General features: G+C 38.5%; 2 protein-coding genes across 2 annotated transcripts; both read left to right on the forward strand.

The window, feature by feature from the left end:
* The first annotated feature begins 1,485 nt into the window (after positions 1-1,485).
* On the forward strand, positions 1,486-12,639 carry LOC119912123 (leukotriene B4 receptor 1-like). The gene is made up of 5 exons (XM_038731138.1): positions 1,486-1,726; positions 7,834-8,397; positions 10,048-10,248; positions 10,398-10,438; positions 11,661-12,639. The coding sequence occupies exons 2-5, from the start codon at positions 7,843-7,845 to the stop codon at positions 11,962-11,964; spliced, it is 1,101 nt and encodes a 366-aa protein (XP_038587066.1). The 5' UTR covers positions 1,486-1,726; positions 7,834-7,842; the 3' UTR covers positions 11,965-12,639.
* A 144-nt stretch (positions 12,640-12,783) lies between these two features.
* ltb4r (leukotriene B4 receptor) lies at positions 12,784-19,393 on the forward strand. Its single transcript, XM_038731136.1, has 4 exons — positions 12,784-14,265; positions 15,635-16,182; positions 17,155-17,431; positions 18,451-19,393. The coding sequence occupies exons 2-4, from the start codon at positions 15,692-15,694 to the stop codon at positions 18,844-18,846; spliced, it is 1,164 nt and encodes a 387-aa protein (XP_038587064.1). The 5' UTR covers positions 12,784-14,265; positions 15,635-15,691; the 3' UTR covers positions 18,847-19,393.
* Positions 19,394-21,672: the final 2,279 nt, after the last annotated feature.

A 21,672-nucleotide genomic window follows, 5' to 3' on the forward strand; every position in this document is an offset into this window, starting at 1 on the left:
TATTTGATTAGGAAAGGAAATAGCTGATTTGTCATCGATCTGTGCTGATAAGATAAAGTGAAACACTAAGGATTAAGTTCATACAGCGACATGTCAGCCTGTAAGCTACTTTACATTTATTTTAACTGGCACATACCTGCAATTGAATGAAACATGCTTCTTTGTGTTTCAAGATGACAAGGAAAAGTGATGAAAATATTCAGGTACTGCTTTAGCAAGGTATACACTTCTTATTTCCAGGCATACAGTTGCCTTCCCAAGACTTTCTGCATCACCAACACTGTGCTAGAAAGTCCCACAGGCAAAGAAAAGCAGAGTTATGCATAAAGACTAAAGAGTGGTCAATGGTATCTCTCCCACAGATACTCTACAGTGGATCATCTGATGGCCTTGGGGGCTGGTAGTGTAAACGATCTGTGTAGAATCTGAGCACCTTCATTTACAGGGTTATTAAGGAATGGACATGCCATAGTTGGTTGTAACTGGTCTTTAGATGCATTGCTTATGTAGCCTGGTTCTATGTGAAATAACCAAATGCCTTTTGAAGACAGTGAAAGTTGTAAGACATGATTTTCTTGTCTTGCTTGTTTATTTTAATACATATCTTCGTTGGAACTAAAGTAAACATGTAAATTTGTGTGTGGACATATTGTGAGAAAAAAATTCTGAACCTATGTTTCTGAACAAGGACATGGCAAGAGTGAAGCGAGTGCTAAATATGGAATTAAATTACAATGAAATAAAATAAAATAAACACAAATACACACGAGATATCCACTGTATGACCACAAATATGTGGACAAACCTGCCTCTGTGTACTTTCAGTTTGGAGCTGTTTTCATGGATTGGGCTAGGCCCCTTTGTTGGAAAGGAAAATCTTAAGCCTACAGCATACAGTGCTATTTTAGACAATAGTGTGCTTCCAGCTTTAGGTTAAGCAAAGGTCCTTTTCTGTTTCAACATGACAATGCCCCTGTGCACAGAGCAAGGTCCATAAAGAAATGTTTTTTTGTTGTTGTTGTTTTTACAGTTCAGTGCAAAGAACTGCGCCCTGACCTGAACCAGCTGGAAATGCCAACTTTGAGCCGGGCCTTATATTGCCCAACATTACTATCTGGCCTCACTAATGCTCTTGTGGTTGGATGGGAGCAAATCGTCTTCCCACAAGGGTAGATGATGTTATATGCTGATCAATGCCCATGGATGTAATATTTGTGTATCTTTATGGTTGGGTGACTAATAGGCCAGAGACGTTTTGGAAACACACACCTAAGACTACACTTCAAGCTACACTTTTTATTTAATTTTTTCAAAAAATTAAGCATTTTATTTGAGTTTTAAACTATACGTTATGGTTCTGAATGATAACGCAAGTTAGTCGTTTTGTTGTTTTAGACCTTTGCTTCGGGAAATTTTCTCTAACTGGACATCTTTGAATTCTACACAGATAAAATTCGTCTCTCAACATGTTCGGATGTTGACAGACTGCCCGGGCAGAGGCAGGCCAGGTAAAGGGGACACACCTTCCCCTTTCACTACACTGCATGTTACAGCAAGCATGACAGATCAATCACTGACACACAGAGAGAGAGAGAGTGGGAGGGGGAACACGTGGGGAGAAGACAAGGTAAAAAGAAAAGGAAAAAAGGTAACATTTACAACAGATTGAAATTGTTCAGCTCTTAGTGTCCTCCTGCTTCTGTTGGGATTTGCAGTCGATGACTTGGTAAGTCCATCTAATTTTTCCATCTCTTGTTCATGAGTCTGTATTGGTTTCTGTCAGTAACAACACTGCAGTTACAACCGCCAATAAATCTCTGCAATCAGCCAAAGTCACGGCTACTGTTGGAAGAAAAACTAGAACCTTTTGTTTTATTTTTGAGGATTCACAGGAGTTCTTTTTCTGCAGTTTGTTGCTATTGACAATAAGCAAAGTTTTTCATGTGGTCTTGTGACATTATTGTCAGGTTCATTTGGCATCTGTGATTGGTTCAAATATGAACAATATGTCAATTTCAGCTAAATCTGTTACACTCTCATTCATATGTGTTGTGCAGTTACTGTTTGTATGGTTTTTCTTTGTAGGCAGAACAGGTTCGTTTCATGTGTATGAGTCACAAGGTACACAAAAAACACCTTTTGAGTTAGTCAGATTTCTGTGATGTGGAAAGTTCTATTACGGGGAGCTCTGTTTGTACAAACATGGAAGAAAGTAAACTTGAAATGTTTTTACTCTTTTGTAACGATACAAAAGGGTGAAAAAACACAAGAGGAACGGAAACAGAAAAACCTCAAAAAGACAGAGGAAATGAGTCTACAACGTCTGGTTGTTGGGTTATTGCACAATCTGACAGATTCAATGCCTGATACTGATGCTTTGATGCCACTCTCAATGTGGTTTGACCGGCTTTCGGTAAACAACATTTCTTTGCCTCTGTCCTAAATGCTTTATACCACAATATTTAAATTATAAACACATGCAAGTACATCTGTGGTAGAAAAAAAAGAAAAGAACATGACTTAAGATAACTATTACATTAGCAGCATAAATACTTTGGATAAGCCTTTATTTTTTATTGCTTGCAATGTCTCTTTTTTTATAAAAAAAATAGTGAAACACTCTTGGCCACATGTAGCATTTAGCTTTTTAGTCACCACAATTTCTATCTTATTGCTTTTATTGTATTTGTGTATTGCACCAAAATGTTATTTTTCTCTAAAGAATTTTTGTGCGGTTTTCAAACATGGTTATTTTCTGCAATATTAAACAAAAACTAACAAAAATTGCTGCTATGGCAGCTGGCAGTGCTTGTAGAAGCAGCAGCTGGTAGCTCCTTCAAACTTCACTACACTTTTGGTTTTTCCGGCTTTATTGCCAAAACATGCGTTACCTCTGACATAAATAAAGTCATTGGAAGATGGAGACGATGGGTTTTTGGATTAAATAGCAGCAGTCCACGATCCACCTGGCACAAACAACCGGACCAGGTGCCATGGCGGGTGCAGTAATTGTGCAGAGGAGAGAGAGAGAGCAAGGAGAAGAGCCATGTTTGAATTTAATTCTGCTCCTAGTGATCCGGTCTGGACAAAATGGGACTCATGTTGACCAGACAACGGTATTCAGAGACTTTTGTGCCCTCATCACTGCAGAGACCTGCCCCATCAACTTCCCAGATCAAGCACTCGGCAGGTGGTCCATGTTGGACTTTGTGTTTTACATCGATGATGCTTGGTGCTCAAATGCAGTCAAAATGGACTCTGATTCCCAAATGTCAGACTGTTTATTGTGAAGATGAAACTTTCATATTGTCATCTGGTTGCTGCTGTTTACATTTGACCCAGATGCAAATTAAAAACATGCACTGTGGAATGTTCGGGGTGTATTTGCGTATGTATATTAGTGTATAAATAACTGTATATATTGTTTAATTTTATTTTATATGTTACCATATTTTAATGTAGGCCTACACTTGATCATATGTTGTGTGTGTATCATGAAGGAACTACATATTACATTTCGTTATGCAGCCTTGTGCTGTATGATGACTAATATACAACCTTGTACCTTGAAAAAAACAAATCTGTAAATTAGTTCATAATTAACTTCTTATTCTTCCATTTACCTTTCTTATTTTCAAAACAAACACCGTTTTCTAAAGCTATCAAATACAGTATCTATGGTCCCATCCCCTTAGATGACAAATGAAAGTTGTAAGACAAATCAAGTGCTTAAAGCTTCCTCATTAACGTACATTAGAATGTAACCTATTATATGCTGTAGTATTTAATAGGTATATGAGTAATGCTAAAAGTCAATATCTAGATTTCTCAGTGTTTATACCTGTTATCAACTGGAACTCACCACAACACCAATTACACACTTATTTACATGGCAATAGTCCATAATTACTATGCAAGTTGGTAACAAACATCAAACAGGTTTGGTTGGCGGGGTTTGAATATTCGATTATGTACAGGAGTACTGACACTGCATAGTTTGAGTGTAAGCAGTCTAAAGGGCGAGCTCTTAAACTAATAGGCAAGATATGTGGAACAAGTGATGACACGTCACTTATTAAACGTTAATTTTGTAACACATACCAGAATGACAGAATAGGTCGTTTGCCAATTACTCCCAAACTGACATATATGGCTGTTGGGAAGTACCAGTGACAGGCTTACTATACGCAGTCATATGTTGTTAAACACGTGGTTAACATTGACAATTGGTCACAGTTTGGTTAGGTTTGGGCAACAAAACTACTTCAGGTTAGGTTTAGGAGAGTAAGTAAGTTTTTCAATGAAATTAATAAAATTTTCATTGCCTTATTGTCAGTGGGCTCAAAACTCACTTAGAAATGAAGCACACGTCTTTTTTCTCTGTTGCTTGTATCCGCCACTATTCTGCCCTGTGCGCGCTCCCGAGCCTCTCTCGTACTAATGACATGCAGTCCACTGACACCATAAAACGACCGTCTCACAGCAAAACACAGGCTCCACGTAAGGATACAAAACAACAATAAAGTTTTATGTGCTGAAGCCCATCAGACCAAACAGGTTCAGATGATGTTGAGTAAGAACAAAGTGAGCATTAGTAAAGCTGGAGAAACACAGAGAAAGTCACGTTAGCTCGCCGGGCTAACTCCAAGCAGTTGCTAATGTTATCTGGTGCAAAGTTCGCTTTCCACATTACTTCACCAACTAACGCGTGTGAACAACCCATGTTACTATCCTGTGTACCACTGTTGATTTAGCCTGCAAGAAAGGATGTAACTGTAAAAAGCAAATGTGGAGCGATTTGTTTACTAACGTTAGCCTATAGTGATGCAGCCAGGAGCAGCCAGCTAACGCTACAGTAGCTCGGCCCTGCTGCTGTTTGCTTCGTAACGTTCAGTTTAGGTTTATTGTGGTTTTACCCATACTCAGGTACACAGCTTCTCCACCTCTCAGTCGCTGTAACTAACGTGACCCATATAATTTACAATACTGCAACTTCACAGCGACAACAACCCAGAGGAAGAGTCATACACTAACTCTACAGTATAGTTACTTACTGCGGTCTTATTGTTATAAAGTGTGACACAATCTCATTATAATATTCAGTACAGCTCACTACCCATTTCATTATCATCCAAAACATTTAGCTGTGCTGACATTGCTGAGCCTCCGGTGAAAGATGCTCAGATAGTAAAGGTAGTTACTGAAAGCAGCAGGTGAGCTAACGTTAACGATGTAGCACGTCGGCTAAATGCAGTAAATATACCATGATCGTGTAACTAGCATGGATTAGTTCAACATGCAGCTGATAAAACTATTACTTTAACATTGCAATAGGGTTTTATACGGAAGAGGATTAGGGCCATATGTGAAATTTTTTTTTTGAGTTCTGAGATTAAAGTCAGAATTCTGAGAAAAAAAAGTCAGAATTCTGTTTTCCCTGCCTGTCTATAGCCGCTGTCACTCTGCCTTTTTTCCGGGAGAATTGTGCCGATAGGCGGCTCGCTGCGCTGAATGAAGTAACGTTACAGAGCCGGTGTTTATCTGTCTCTGAGACGGGAACGTTAAAGTAACAGAGCCTGAACATGTGAAAAGCCACGGCCTGCATGCTGGTGTTCCTGCGTTTATTGCAGGATTTCTGTATCAAAGTTGCTGTGTTTCGGATTATGCTCGCTTATGAGTTCAAGCGAGCACGCGTACGAGCACACCCCTGGTAGCAATGTAAAGAGGTGGTATTATGCTCATTTTCAGGTTCAAAATCCTATTCAGAGGTTGTTCCAGAACAGGTTTACATGGTTTCATTTTCAAAGAAACACCATATTTTTTGTCATACTGCACATTGCTGCAGCTCCTCTTTTCACCTACTTCTTGTCTCTAAATTACCTTTGTTGGGAGTTGCATATGCGCAGTTCCTAGTTAAGGACTACTAGCCAATCAGAAGCAGAGAAAGGCGGGTCAGCGAAAAGACGGTAAACAGCTTCGATTCAGCTGTAGGTTACATGTTGCCGACCATCTTGGCAATATGGACTGGAGCAAGAGTTTCAGAGTGGTGAGTTGGTGAGTTATTAATCTGTAAATCTGTACAAAAGTGTCTTTCATCCATAAAGTTCATTGACTGTCTGGAGGGTAGCTAGTGTTTGGAAGGGAGAGGAGGTGTCCTGCAGCCCAGTAGTTTTCCACCGGTGTTTTTGAGGGCGTGTCAGGCTAGTCGCTGGGCGAGTATTTTCTTGTGACTTCACAACAAAAACGTAAGTAAAGGCTGGACTACAAACAAGCTGTTTTCAGGCAGTTCCGAGCAGAGTTTTCTATGGGAGATGGGAACTACCTTTGGGGTGGACTTTGGGCTTTTTCACTTTGCAAACCTGTGACATGCACAAAACAGATATCTCTGTAAAGGAGAGGGAAAAAGCCAAAAAGCATAGTACCACCTCTTTAAAACCACACTGCTAGTGGCTGCTACATAATGCCCCTTTAACTAATTGTTAAAGAGCACCTTTTGTATTTTTCAACCAGGCCCCTATTATCAGTGGTCTGGAGGCTTTGACGAGAGCTATAGAGACTGTTTCTGGTTAAACAGTTAGTCCATAATGATTACAGACACGTATTATTACAATCTGAGCCTGTCCGTAGCAAAAGCACTTTAGTAGACGTACATTGAAGGGGCACAAATGTGCGCAAGGAATACTGTCTCGTTGCTGCCAGCTGCACCACATTCGCTCAATACTGGACCAATTTCAAAAAATGTTGTCCCAATTAGCCACATAGACAAAAAAACATGGGAAAATAACTCATCACTCAAAAGTATGTTGACAACCAAACATTAAGCCCGTGTATGATTGTTGAACATGTTATTTCAAAACCATTAACATTCACTTGTGAATCATTTAGGAAGACTTTCCACAAGATTTTTGATCCTGGCTGCAAAGCGCTGCTTTCATTCAGCTATAAGACAAAAAATATCAAAAGTAATATTACACTTTGTGCAGCAGAATTGTCTGTCAGAATTATATTATATATCATAACTGGATTTAATTATATGCATTTTGATTCATAAACATGGCAGAAGCATTTTAATGTTGCGGTTACTAAGGGAAGCTAATTGTAGTTCATTTATTTTAGCAGTAATATGTTCCAGTGCATCAAATTTAATAAAGTGATAATGTTTTTTATGTAAAATCTTAATTTGTAAAGTAGCCACTTTTTATAGCTATCAGATAAAGGGTGTGTTTTTTTTGTTTTATCATAACTCTCTTTGAAATGTAGTGGAGGAAATGTAACAGAAAATGTAAATCCTCAAGTGAAGTACAAAATTGTCCCTCAAAAACCTTTTTTTTAACTGAAGTACATTGTTTGAGTAAATGTTAATCATTTTCCAAAAGGGTTGTCTTATACATTTGGTGCATATATGGTGCATCTTACCTCACCTGACCTGATGAGAAATAAAGACATTATAAATCCCAGATAGGATCACTGCTCAAATACTGACACAAACACACTGACTGTTGCTCTCCACTCGTGTCTGGTCTCGTTGTTGAGGAATTAGTAGACTCCGTTAAAACCTGTTAGCCTTGCGTAACACTCCTACGCTTTCCTGCAAAAATACATACTTGTATTGTTAAACTGAGGTCTCTGCCAGATAAAACATAGAGCAGGAGTCAGATGTGAGGCTCAGAAAATCTCTGGAAGTTGTTACAGCCACTTTGTAATAAAGTAGGTTGGTGCCATGAAAAAAATGCCTTCCTGTATGGGAAACTGCACTGGAAATACTGTTTGATTAAAATGATTGATTAAATTAAATTTACTAAGTGAAAGTATCCAATATTCTCTCTTTGGCAGGTAACAAAAATGGAGCTGAATGACTCTCATCTCAACTCCACATCCTCCGGTTCAGGAAATGACACCGGTGTGGATAACATAATTGGAACCTCTATGGGCGCCCTCATCCTAAGCCTTGTCTTTCTCTTGGGCTTCCCTGGCAACGTCTTCATCATCTGGAGCATCCTAGCTCGTGCCCGAAAGCAGTCCGTCACCACCCTCCTCATCCTCAACCTAGCTATCGCAGATGGCTCTCTTATGGCTCTCACCCCATTCTTCATCATCTACCTGGTTTTGAAGAATTGGGTGTTTGGGAATGTGATGTGTAAGGTCCTCTTCTACCTGTGTCTGGTCAACATGTACGCCTCCATCCAGCTCATCATGCTCATGAGCATCTACAGGCTGGTGGCAGTGCTGTGGCCGCAGCGTCTCAGTCTTTTCACTGGCCGGAAGACTGTATTGTGTGTGCTGGGGGTGGTGTGGGTGCTGGTGATGGTTGCCTCTGTTCCTGCATTGATCTTCAGAGAAATGAAGGAGAAGAAAGATTCCATGGAATGCAAATCATTCCATGAACCTGAAAGCTATGTGAGTAAACAAAAATCTGAATATATTTCCTTCATACTGTCAATACCATAAAGCGCTCTCCACCAAGGCTGTACAATCCTCAATATTTTTAGTTCAATAATATGAAATATATAGAAGGTTTTCATTATGCATCCTAATCTGGATCTGCAGCAAAACAGACATGGTGATACACAAATATATTGATTTATGGAGAATGCTGTTGCTTTGGGAACATTAGGTCAGACTCATTGCAACTTGACCGCAGACATAGCTGTTTGACTTTACCATGTTGCTGTAGAACCCTATATTATTATATATTAATAATAATTAATTTAACATTTTCTGAGGTTCATATGTATTCTGTCATCAACATTTGGTTGTGTGTTCAAGTTTTATAGTAAAATAGAAAATGCCTACAAGAATAGAGCAACCTTTAATCTGTAAATATTCTCAGTCATCCACGTCCAGTGTATGGCATAAAGGCATTAAACATTAAGGGATTACAATTTGAAATTCAGTAATTACATCACAATTATTAATCCCAGTAAAACTCTGGTACTTTGACATGTTGTCTGCTTGTTCTCTGCTTGTGTCTCAATGGGAGATACATGGAGATACATATCTGCTGAGTCTGAGGTGTTAGCTTGGTGAAGGGGTTAGAGGTGGAGAGAGGTGGTTTTTGTCATTCAGACATTACGTAAGTGTCAGTATGGCTGCCTCCACTGTTGAGTGAGAGTTGTTTCAATCTAACACTTAGATGGGATTAGATTTACACGAGACTCCAACAATTTTAAATCATGTAAATGTTTAGAGGTCTTGTGAAGTAGCATAACATATGAGAAAATAATTGCATAAAGCCTTCGGAGGGAACTGTGTGAAGTCTGATGAATTGTGTGATGTGATGGTGTAATGTTTAAAACATGACAAACTGATAATCCAGCATTTACAACCATTTGGACAGTTGTGCGGAGGTCAGGAAGGAGGGTTTGCAACACTGTAATTACCAGGAGAGACTGCCTGAAAATGTGCACTGTTCTTCCCTTATTTAAACAATATTGCATCTCCATATAGCTATTTACTTTGAGGATTAAGGATTGCCAACTATAATTTCTAACATGGTGAGGAAACACGTCAACTAGTTTGGATCGAGCATAACCTGATTCTTAGAAAGAGGTAAAGTTACCAGACACCTTATGCCGGCGCTTCATATGTTTGAGGCTAGCAGCTCGAGCCTACATTAGCCACTGTAACCATCTGAATGTCTGACCGAACTCTTGGCGCTGAAGTTGCATTGTGGGTTATGTAGGTACCAGGTTTTGATATTGTGAGTCTGATAATGGTGGAGTACTCCAAATTAATAATTATTTAGAGCCATCTGTAAAGTACCAAGCTGTCAGTACTGTATTTGTTACCGGTTATCTCATGAGGCACACCATATCATTCTGAAGGAGAATTCAAAACTGATCCTACATGCAACAGAGAAAAGCATTTAAACCATTTTGATTTGCTTGATTCCCCTAATCATTCTCTATTTTTTCCCTAAATCACCTTTCCATCATGTTGGCATCTCTGCATTTTGAAACACATCTCGCTGCCTTTTGGAGGCAGCCTGCATGTGATTTGATCTGGTGCAGAGTAGATAGAATATTAAATTATATCTCCTCTGCACAGGCGGCCCTCCATTACACACTGGAGCTTGTGTTGGGGTTTTTAATTCCCTACAGTATCATTGTAGTCAGCTACATCCGCATCTTACGGCGACTCCAAAACACCAAGTTCGGCCGTCGAATTCGTAGCGAGAAGCTCATCCTGGCCATTGTGTTGACCTTCTGCCTCTTTTGGTTGCCCTACCACATCATCAATATGGTGCAAGTATGTCACACATTCTGTTTTTACAGTAACACATTCTTCCAAGTATGGATGTAGAGTACATAGAGTCTTTGAATGTATTCAGTATGTGTCTAGGTTTAATATTAACATTTTTCACTGCTATTAACTAAGTACATTTGTATTGTCCTCAGGTTACATGGGCTTTGTTACCAGAGGGTCAAGGAAAAAAATTGTAAGTGACAATTTGCGAGCATCTTACCTTCATAGCTAATAAAATTCAAACACAAATCAGTCATTAGTGTTATCCTTTACGTACAGATGGGAGTAATTAGTTGTTTCAAAGTCAAATTGGGCCATTTAGTGCATCACTCAACACTTTGGAAAATATGCTTATCATTATATTATTATAAGCAGGCTTTGGAAGTAAAGTTTGAGATTAGATGTAATGGCGTTATTTAATTAAGATACAAAAAGAAGTAACTGGATCCTGTTACAGTACAAAAAAAATATGTAATCAGATTACTGGTACATTTCATAAAAACGGGGATTACTCACAGGGATTACTTAAAGTTCCCATGAAACAGAAAGCGGTGTGCTATTTGCTTACCTATATGTACATGGTTCCTGTCAAAACACAAAGACAGGGAGAGACTTGTCACAGATATTGATTGAAGTTTACTGTAGCCAGTAGTTTAATGTGCGTTACGCCCACACCCCGTCATGCAGACTCTGTGCGGACTGGTCTGTAGCTCTCAGTGAGTGAACACAGCCGCCGGATCGGGACTAGTCATGGCAAGTACGACTCTTTTGACAGACTCGAATCTTCAAATCTCGTTCATTAAGATGAACTAATGTTTTTTTGAGTCATTTCGTTCATTTGAACTAGGCTGGTTATTTTGGCGCTGCAGCCCTCTAGTGGGTGATTAAAAGACAGCACCGTTCTCAAACACAGAAGGTTGCCTGGCTTGCTTTATTTGACAAAGTATAATGCACAAATTCACCTCTTGATTACTATATATCATCATTATATATGATCGCGGGCCACTCTTGGGTGTGCGTGTTAAGTACGGAGCAAGATCCTGCAGATGGTTAATTTAGCTTAGCATAATGGATGCAGTTTGAAACTACTAGCCTGATTTTCTCCAAAGTTCAAAAATACTGTCACCTATAAATCTCAATACTCCATACTTAACACACAGATATGAGATTGATATTGATCCTTCATCTAACACTTTGAAAGATGGTGAATTGCAGCATTCTTTAAATTGACTTTAAAATGATAATATTACAATAATTCTGTAGAGTAAATTGTGCAGTGTCACAAAACACAATGGCTCGTAGCCTAAAACAATACATTTTGCCTAGTCTGTGACCCATTTATGTACATCAAGGCAAGAGTTTTTTTCTCTCATTTGTCTCTAATAAAATGCTCTGCTCATTTCCCCATCCTCCAGGTTGTATAAAATATGGGACAGCAGCCGTGCTGTCACCTCTTCTATAGCCTTCATGAGCAGCTGTGCCAATCCGGTGCTTTACTTCTTCGCAGGAAAGTCCTACATCCGGCGAGAAGGACTGGCGTTCATGGCCCGCTTGTTTGAGCGAACAGGGCTGGACTCGGCTAGCAGGAAGAGCAGACAGAACAGCCAAAACAGCCGTGACAAAGACAAAGATGCAGATACTGTTATACTACAGGACAAAGATCCAGAATCTGTTACCAACTCGAGCTCTAATGTTAAACCTGTAAAGAATGGTAAGTAGAGGACACAAGAGGCTATAAGCTTGAAGCTGGTGGTGTTCCTCTGGAGGGGAAAAAAAATGACCACTCAGCCTTCAAATCTCTGTCCAGTCACAAAAACTTCTAAAATTTGGACAACATTAAGGGTTCCTGGTTTCTGCAGTCAAGAATTCAGATTCACAGTAGCAGTTCAGATTCAGCTGCTGCACAACGTGAATCTTTGAAAGGGATGTAACTAGGCATCCTACAGTGACATTGTTGTGTCTGAGATGGTGCTTAAACAATACAGCACATTAGAACTGTATATTTGATGAGCTATGAACTCTGCTATGAACTCTTTCATATGAAAAAACTGTGGAGTATTATCCAGGACACATATACTCCTCACCGCTTCAAAAACCCTGTTAAATTCAAGATCTAACCTTCAAAAAGAGGCAGTATGTTATGTTTACTGTACATGCTTCCTGTGATGTCAGTGAGACTTCTTTACAAGATTTATTTGTGCCTTTTGGACGCACTTGACTTTGTTTTTACAATAGTCACACTGTTGTGTTTGCTTTGTGTGCTTCTCTGTTACATTTTGTTGGTATGTTTTATGTGTTTAAAGCTGTACGAATTTTTTTTTTTTTTTTTGGCCATTTGATGCCACAATGGCAATGACAAAGCAGAAGCAGAATAAACAGAGATGTGGACCCAGATGCAAACAGTCACTAATACAGAAACAAGGCTTACATGTGTTGGTGGCAGGTAAATGTCCAAACAAAGGCAGAATCCAAATGTTGAAAGCATTAATCCAGACGGAAGATATATTCAAATGTCCAGCAGAGTAGTGAGACACTGAGACACGCAGGATCACTCGACAAAGAGCCGACAAAGACTGAACAGAACTGAGGACAATATTTACAGACAACCACACAAGCAGGAAGGGTGCATGAACATGATCAGGACAAAAGACAGGAAACAAAGCTAGATAAAGGCAACAGTGGCAGACAAACTTCTAAGTAAACTGAAGGACACTGAAGTATACAGAAACACATTAGGAAGAAGTTAAAATAAAACATTGACAAAACTAAACTTTCTTTAAAATGTGGAAGTTAAATTTCTGATGTTCTCTTGCATTGCATTTATAAAGCATGATTACTTGTTTTTTTTTAGTGATGGGTTGTTTTCGGTACTGTTCTGAACTGAAGGGAATGAATGAGAATGAGACCAGAGGCAAAACTGGTTTAAATACAGTATATACTATATGAACCATGGTCCATCCATCTAAAAACAAAAGTCAAAAGTTAACATTTCTATTTGACCAACTCCTGAGGGAAATATTATCTGTGCAATGCTCCACTATGTTCACCAGCTAGTTGCTAACTTTGTCTGTCTGCCATTTGGTGCTGGACAGGTTGTATACAGTGGGTTTATCTTCTTTTTTTTTTGCTGACCCATGAGTGTAAATCAAAACAGTAGAGAGTTTTTCTTTGGGATTGTCATATTGATTAGTGCAGCTTTAAACAGAAAACCCTAATCTGAAGTATTTTTTATACTTCACTGTGAGCATGCATGTAAAAAACTCTAAATGCAGAAAAATACAAAATGATGTAAAGCACTTTTTCCGGAAAATGTGGCGCATCACAACTTTTTTATGCAATTCAATACGTCCTGTCTCTAACTTGAGTCAAATGAGATATGTGGAAAGAGAAATATGCTGTAAATCTGCCAAAATGTCTGGTGCAAGAGAAGAAAACTATGAACACGATAGAGGCATGATTTCAACATGTATTATGATGTATCAACAACATCCTGACAGTTTACCGTAATATTCACTCCCTGCCTTATTCACCCTCATGACGGTGTCTTGCGCTGTTCATTCTTGCTCTTCATTTAAAATGATGTCATCTGCTCTTTTCTGTTCTAAAATTTGTCAAAATATTTCACATTATGAAACAACATTAGCATGTCTATTTTCTGGATAACTGCAAATACTGCTCTACAAAGGAGATGTGTCAACATTTCTTTGTGAAGCTGCTGTGTATACCAGTATAATGTAGTATGTAATGCACCAATCTGCAATAATAGAATCAAATGTGCAGGAGGAACAACGGCTTCGTTGAAAGTGACTCAAGCTTGCTTCCTGTTGTCACAGGATTTCCCTTCACATGACCCCTCTTACTCAATATATTTTTATATATATATATATATATATGTACATTTATTTTTCTCTTCACATGCAGTCTTTAAAGCAGAGGGTAGCCTAGGAGTTAATAGCAGATCAGGCAAGGTGTAAAATAAATGGAAACTGGTAAACATTTGGAGTGGATCTACAGCTGAAGGTATGTGGATGTATAAGGAGTTTTATATTATTCATTAAAACATTACCAATTACCAAAATAGATTTTCCTCTAAAGATAACTGACAAAAACATTTTAGCATACAATTATGTCACACAACTAAGAGAAGGAACGTTAATCTAATGAGAAAGAGCTATTATTATTTAAGTACAACTGGTGAACATTTCATCACTATTTGTGAATTATAATTTATTTCGTAACATAAAGGCAGCTGCTTTCTGTGAAACGTTTCTTTTAGAACGAGAAGATTAAAAGGTTTGATAAGTTTACATTGATCCTCACTGTCTCTTCCGCTCCTTAGTCATTTTGTGGTTCTAATTACCGGTCAGATTAATTCAGCACATATCATGCTCCTTCAAAAGACCTTTATATTCTCAGATTTATTTGCACAGCTAAAGCACACGAGAGGTGCTGGCTTGCAGGTATAAAAACATTTCAGCACATTCTGACCATCTTTACGACTTTAAATTAAACAATGCATCAGAAGCAAATTGCAAAAAAAGAAAAAAAGAAAATAAATATATACATCTCAATCTCTGTAGATCTGAACAATGCAGGACATTAAACAAAATCTTAATATAATATAATATAATAATTATAAAATAATAATAATTAAAGTCTTAATACTGTCGCACCACACCAGAAAAAGTCAAAATGACAAAAGAAAACAAGTATACACTTTTCAGTACACAGTGCTTTATTTGACAATGCAATATTAGTGGACTATTCATGCTACACTGTTCAATTTGTTTGCTGCACACAAATCGCAATAAAAAAACGCAATAAATGTTCGGTTATCACATCATGAGAAACTTACAGTGATAATGTATCAAGAAAATGTATGTATGTATGCATCAAGAAAATAGCATTCTGGGTCAACGACATTGCTCCTAAATTTTCATTGAAATTATTTTCGAAAACTTTATCTGTTTATGCATTATAACTGGAATTTTGTCCCTGACTTTGCATTACATATTAACGGGATATTGTGTTCACTTGTTTATATTGTGTGACAATTGTATTTGTCTGCTTGTAATGTATTTGTTGTAACACTGTTTATGCTGCTGTCTCGGTCACTCTTGAAAAAGAGATTTTAATCTCAAGTAGACTTTTGCTTGGTTAAATATAGGATAAATGTATTGCCACAAAGGCAGCACATAAGCTTTTATCTTGTTTATGCTTGTTTGATGATTACAGGAAACTGTCGTCTGTCATGTTCTAGAAATATGTTGTGTAAAGACAGTAACACAGATAGAAAAAAAACCATTGTGCAATATTCCGTGGCATTGACACACATTTACATGTTAAAAACTTGATACAACATATCCTGTTTCCTGTCTGTTTCTTGAAGCTTGTGTCAGATTCAGAGTTGTTGAAGCCAAACTCAGATCCTTCAGAGGCTGTCCAGATGGCATCCAATATCACCACCACCTTCCAGTCCTCCTCTGCATCCTTTTCTCTGCCTATCAGTGCCTCAGCCATGGCTGGGATCGCCATCCTGACCATGGCGTTTGTGCTGGGCTTCCCCGGAAACCTATTTGTTGTTTGGTCGGTGCTCTGCCATGTGAAGAAGCGCTCAGTGACCTGTCTGTTGGTGCTTAATCTGGCACTGGCAGACGCTTTTGTGCTACTCAGTGCCCCTTTTTTCCTGCGCTACCTGGCTGGAGGCAAGGGCTGGGAGTTTGGCTTGGCAGCATGCAAGCTGGTGCATTACCTTTCAAGTGTGAACATGTATGTGTCCATTTACCTCATCTGCCTGATGAGTATGGACCGCTGGCTGGCCGTAACAAGGCCTTTTCTCTCCCAGAGAATGAGAACCAAGCGTTCCCTGCTGGTTCTCCTGCTGGCGGTCTGGGTGTTAGCTTTCATCCTGTCACTGCCGATGCCTTTCTATCGCAGGTAAGACTAAAATTTCCTTTGAAACTATAATGTTTCTAAATGTGCAAAGTACACTTTTTAATGGCTGCCACATGATGTGAAGTGTTCAGTACTGTGTGGAATATATTTTTAAGCAATATTTTTAATTTGATGAATTAATACATTTGAAAATGTCTTATCTGAATTTTTCTTTCATAACAAAATCAACCATAATTAGAAATATGATGCTTTCTATTTTTGGATTGTAGTTATTAGTTATTTTCGAAGACAATAACAGTGTGATGCAGTTTAGCAGGCAGACAATATGTATATGGAAGTTAATCAACAAGAAAACAATTGGTTGGGGCGCCCAGGTGGCCTAGGGTTTAAGGCTCTAACCATGACCCATCACTATATAAAATCACAGCTGTACAAAAGCTTTTAGGTGAGCAAATGAATCATAATTAAAAGACATGATGACAGATGCAGATTTATGACATGATGAAAATAGTCTGCCGTGGCTGTAGTCTAAGAACATAATTTACAACTCAAACCCAATTGTTATTCTCTCAGGTGGTGTTTGCATGAGAACAATACAAACTGCCCAAACGGAGAGTGTGCAGGTTTTAAGACAGTTAGAAAAGAAAGCCCCGTCCTTCACTCAAATCTGCATGGTTCCTCTTGTGGGCTCAAAAACAGATTTTTTCCATCTTAAATATCTGTTCCTATGTGATCTTAAATCTTGATTTGTTGTGTAATAGTTTTGTCACTAATAAACTTCCATACATCTCGTCATGGTATAGTTAATATAAAAAAGGTTTGGCCTTCACTTCAGACCTTTCTCTCAATTGTCACACATTTTAGTGTGGTTCAGAAATATGCAGATATATCTGCTATACATTTGGGCTGATACATTAAAGCATGTTGTTAGTAGTATTAGTTAGTAGTAGTAGTATATCCACTGTCACATTTACTTTCTGTTTGTATGAATTGTTTCCTCATCTTCTCTGACAGTAATCTGAAGAAGACACTACCAAACAACATCACTCTGAGCTTTTGCATCTCATACCACTGGGACAGCACAGGTCACAGGGTCTTCCAGTACCTGTTTGAGACTATCATGGGCTGCCTCGTGCCTTTCTCCCTCATCAATACCTGTTACTCCTCCGTCATCTGCCGTCTGCAAAGCGCAAAGTTCCACCTTAAAGGGCAAGGCAGCCGCCTCATCCTGCTGATCATCAGTGCCTTTGCAATATTCTGGCTGCCCTATCACATCGTCAACATCATAGAGGTGATTTTGTTAAGCTTTAGATCTTAGAGCTATTAGATGCCAAAAATGTGCAAGCATTCAAACAAGTAAAGTCAGCATAATTAATGAAATTATTTTAAGATTAAGATATCTGTAATGCATGTTGACCCAGACCAATTATGACACATCACTTTCTTTAAACCTACAAATAAAGATATTACTACACCCTGAATCCTTCAGTCAACCCAAGTTGTTATATAAAAACTGTGGGTTTTGAAACTCTTCATCCCATCATCATCACTGGAATTTAAAAGCTTCACAAATGAATGTAAATGTTCAAATAGAAGGACTATTTTGCTCAACTGAACTACAGACCTTTATTTGAAACAACTTCATATTTTACATAAATCCTATTCTAGTAAGACTTTTTCCAGTAAGATTTTTCTAACATGCTCTTGTTATAATTTACTGTTGATGCTGTTTGTTCTAAATGCAAAATCTACAATTATTACTTTTATCTGAAATACTGTTCTCATTCACTATTTAATTGCAGTTGGTTCTACTTTGCTGTTTTTTGATTCTGTGTTTGGTGACTGTCAATAACAGTGAAGTTTCACATTAAAAGTCTTCAGGAGCCTTAAAGGGAATGATTCTCCCCTTTGCTCATATATTTTAAAGTGAAACCGCTGCAGGAAATGTTGAGTTTTATTGACAGTAGCTTACGCCAGGTTAAAAAAGAGCAAAGTAGAAGCGACTAAAATGAAATAGGCAGTGAGAACAGTTTTCCTTCCTTAAAGAAAAAAACTCAAGAGCCACAAAAGTGGTCTGTATGATGTGGCTCTGCTGTTGTACCAGTGGAATTAGTGCTGACAATAAGCTGAATTTACCAGAGCCATTATAGAACAGGTCATTTCACCACCTCACTGTTTTTTGACCAGGCCTTTATTTGAGGGACCTTTATTAGTTTTGGGCTGCATATGTCCACATCACTTAATTGAGAATGTATTTATTTCCTGTTTCCTCCCTACCTATAACCTTTTTTTCTTTTTTCCCTCTTCCAGGTGGTCGGTCTATGTGCGAGCAATGATTCAGTGATCGAGGCGGCAATTACAGCGCGTCCAAATGTCATAGCCTTTGCTTACTTCAGCAGCGCTGTCAACCCCATTCTCTACGTGTTTGCTGGCAGCTCCCACATCCGCCAGGCCGGCCTCAGCTTCATGGGCAAGCTCTTTGAGGCCACCAACTCGGAGAGCAGGAGCGTATCTACCTTCAGCCGTAGTGTCCATATGAGCCGCAGCAGCTCTTCACCGGATGAGAGCTCTGTCCTGTACACGCTATCGGTCAAACTGGGGAAGTCTTTCAAAAGCAAGAACCAGGAAAGGAGCAGCAGTGTGGCAGGCAATGAGTTCAATGAGCCTGAACTCAAAACTCTGGCCAGTATTGAGGAGCTAGAGTAGCACTTCATCTATGCTCCAAACCCAAGACATTTTTCCTGGGCTACACTTCTTCATTAATAAATTATACACAAACAAGCCTTAACTTCCATGACTTTAGAAATTAGACTGAAAAATGTTACCTATGCAGTCATAAAACCTGTCAACAGAATCTACATTTCATAGTTGAAGAACCAACACCTGGCAATGTCACACAACCATGAAAAGAAGTACAGCCTCGCAGAGCCATTAGCATGGCCGTCTTGTTCAAAGAACGACTGTTCACAGGTAAAGCCATAACCCCAAAAAACATTTTCCTTGTTTTTCTTTCCTTGTTTCAGAAATGTACAAAATAATTATCATGTGTCTGAGTTCATATATTTTTAATCACTGCCTCTTTTTGTCAAATAAAAATAATGTTTAAATTTGTGGTCACACACATGACCACATATCTCTTACATGTAGGAATTACAATGTTGTTTTTATTTTTTATAGAAATGTGTATGGTAATTTGTATTCATCAATAAAAGACAATGTGTTAACTTAATAAAGTTTTTATTTATTTATTTGAATTCCGGCTGCTGTGTAATTTTCACAAGAGGTCCAGATAAGTACATGGAGTCCTGTCCTTTTCACACATGTATGCCATTATAATGTACGCAATGTTCAGCAGCATGAACAGAATATTGCAAAATAAAGATTTCATCACTTTTGTACATCACTATGTTCGCTATTTCATAACACCTGACTAAAACTGCCGAGTTACAACATTTGACATGGTTAAATGTAAATGCTCCGTACTTGTATAGCGCCTTTCTAGTCTTTTCGACCACTCAAAGCACTTTTACAGTACATCTGCATTCACCAGTCATACACATTCATACACTAAGCCTAAGTGCTCAAACGCAAACTAACATTAACTAACAGGGTTCAGTATCTTGCCCAAGGACACTTTGACACGCAATCAGGGGGAGCCAAGGATTGAACCGCCGGCCTACCGATTAACGGCCAACCCGCTCTACTTCCTGAGCCACAGCCGCCCCAATCTCCTTTAAGGTTCAAACAAGTCTCAAATTTCTTGTGAAAACTGAGCAAAGGGCAAAAGGGAACATTTTTACAGAGTAGTCAAGTAGTGAACGACAGTGAATAGAGAGATCTAATACAGGATGTTGACAGGATGATGACAAAATGTCTTACTGAGCTGAGATTTCCCCATCAATCACGTCTGAATTGACTGGTGACGCAGTAGGCCTAGCGCTGTGAGAGACATTAGAGCTGCAACTAAGAATTCATTTCATCATCGATCAATCTGTTGATGATTTTCAGAATTAAAACAGATAGAATAGTTAGAAAACAGAAAATAGTGAAAAATATCAATCAGTCTTTCCCAAAGCCCATGACGTCCTCAAATGTCTTATTTTGTCCACAAACAAAAGACATTCAGTTTACTGTTCAAGTGGAGTAATCAAACCAGAAAATATTCACATTTGAGAAGCTGAAATCAGATAATTCGGATATTTCTTCATGAAAAATGAATCAACGTAGTTGCCAGTTAATTTAATACTTGACAACTGAATAAATTAATTTTTATAAACTAGATTCGGGAATAAAGACCATGCCTCGAACACAACCCATTTCCGTTCAAAGTATTTAAGTAAGTAAGTATTCATTAAGTATTTCATTTTTTGAACCTTGTGGTGTTTTCGATGCTTTTAGCCAGACACCAGGTTTGCAATCTCCCCTAACATATATAACTACTTGTTATCACAGGAACAACATTTCATATTATTTAGGTAATGTTGTGTAAAAATTTCAAGACTTAGGCCAGATAAAAAATCTTGAACAAAAACAGATACCAATTAGAATATAAAAGTTTCACCGGAGAGGGTCAAAGATCGATGCAGAATAGAGCCCCAGTCTTTTACCAGAACAGAGACCGGAGTTGACATGAAGCCATGTAACAACTGATTTCAACTTCCTTTGGACCTCCTTTTATAGCTCTGTTTCTTTTTCTCTTGGCTCTCTTTCCTGCTGCACATGGATCTGGGGAAATTCCCAGATATTCGGCTGTCTCTCTTTCATCATTTTCTGACCTTTCAGCATTTGGTGGATTTTTATTTCACTATGACTGTTTTGGGTGTCTCTTATCATCTTTTGGCCTTTCAGCATTTGGTGGATTATGACTTTTATTTCACTATGATTGTTGCATTCTTGGCCTAACTACACTGCTCACCCTCTCAGTGTCCTTGCCATGCTTCTGCTGATGATAATATCTCAACCATAACCTGACTTTGTGGAATGAGCTGGTGTCTTTTGTTCTGTGTGCTAGAAATAGGGCATTCTTACTGTGCTCCCTCACTCTTCTGTGTGTCCTCCTCTAACTCTGCCCAACAGCACACATGCTTGTTTACACAGACACGCACACACACACACACACACACACACACGCACACACACATACACACAGAGCTATAGAGTTTTAACACTGTGATCTTACCTGTCTATATAGAATATATCGGCATATGTTTTGTAACGCAGTTTTCACACAAATCTGCTTCTACATTCCTTCTACATTATAAAGAGTGAAAGAGAAGCCAGAAGACAAAATCTTAGATTAGAAAACACTTTGAAGAATTACAATTGTTAATTTTATTACAGTTACACTCACCTGTGACACACACAAACTCACACACACACACACACACACACACACACACACTCAGTTCTAAATGTATACCTCTATCACTGATAACAGGATGCTGTTTGTGAATGTGAGGCAATAAATAACAGATAAATAGGACAACACTGTTGTGCAATGCAGATTATTTATTGTTGTGGGTTGTGTGACCT

This window comes from Micropterus salmoides, unplaced genomic scaffold (genome assembly GCF_014851395.1).
Source record: "Micropterus salmoides isolate LMB-PRFRI ecotype aquatic unplaced genomic scaffold, ASM1485139v1 Ms_hic_scaffold_2, whole genome shotgun sequence".
Lineage (NCBI taxonomy): Eukaryota > Metazoa > Chordata > Actinopteri > Centrarchiformes > Centrarchidae > Micropterus > Micropterus salmoides.

Bases quoted from the DNA above. Each gene is read 5' to 3' on its own strand.
- ltb4r (XM_038731136.1), top strand. From the start codon at position 15,692: ATGGCATCCAATATCACCACCACCTTCCAGTCCTCCTCTGCATCCTTT. The intron at 16,183-17,154 runs GTAAGACTAAAA...CTTCTCTGACAG, and splicing joins CCGATGCCTTTCTATCGCAG to TAATCTGAAGAAGACACTAC. The intron at 17,432-18,450 runs GTGATTTTGTTA...TCCCTCTTCCAG, and splicing joins ACATCGTCAACATCATAGAG to GTGGTCGGTCTATGTGCGAG.
- LOC119912123 (XM_038731138.1), top strand. From the start codon at position 7,843: ATGGAGCTGAATGACTCTCATCTCAACTCCACATCCTCCGGTTCAGGA. The intron at 8,398-10,047 runs GTGAGTAAACAA...TCCTCTGCACAG, and splicing joins TCCATGAACCTGAAAGCTAT to GCGGCCCTCCATTACACACT. The intron at 10,439-11,660 runs GTAAGTGACAAT...CCCATCCTCCAG, and splicing joins GAGGGTCAAGGAAAAAAATT to GTTGTATAAAATATGGGACA.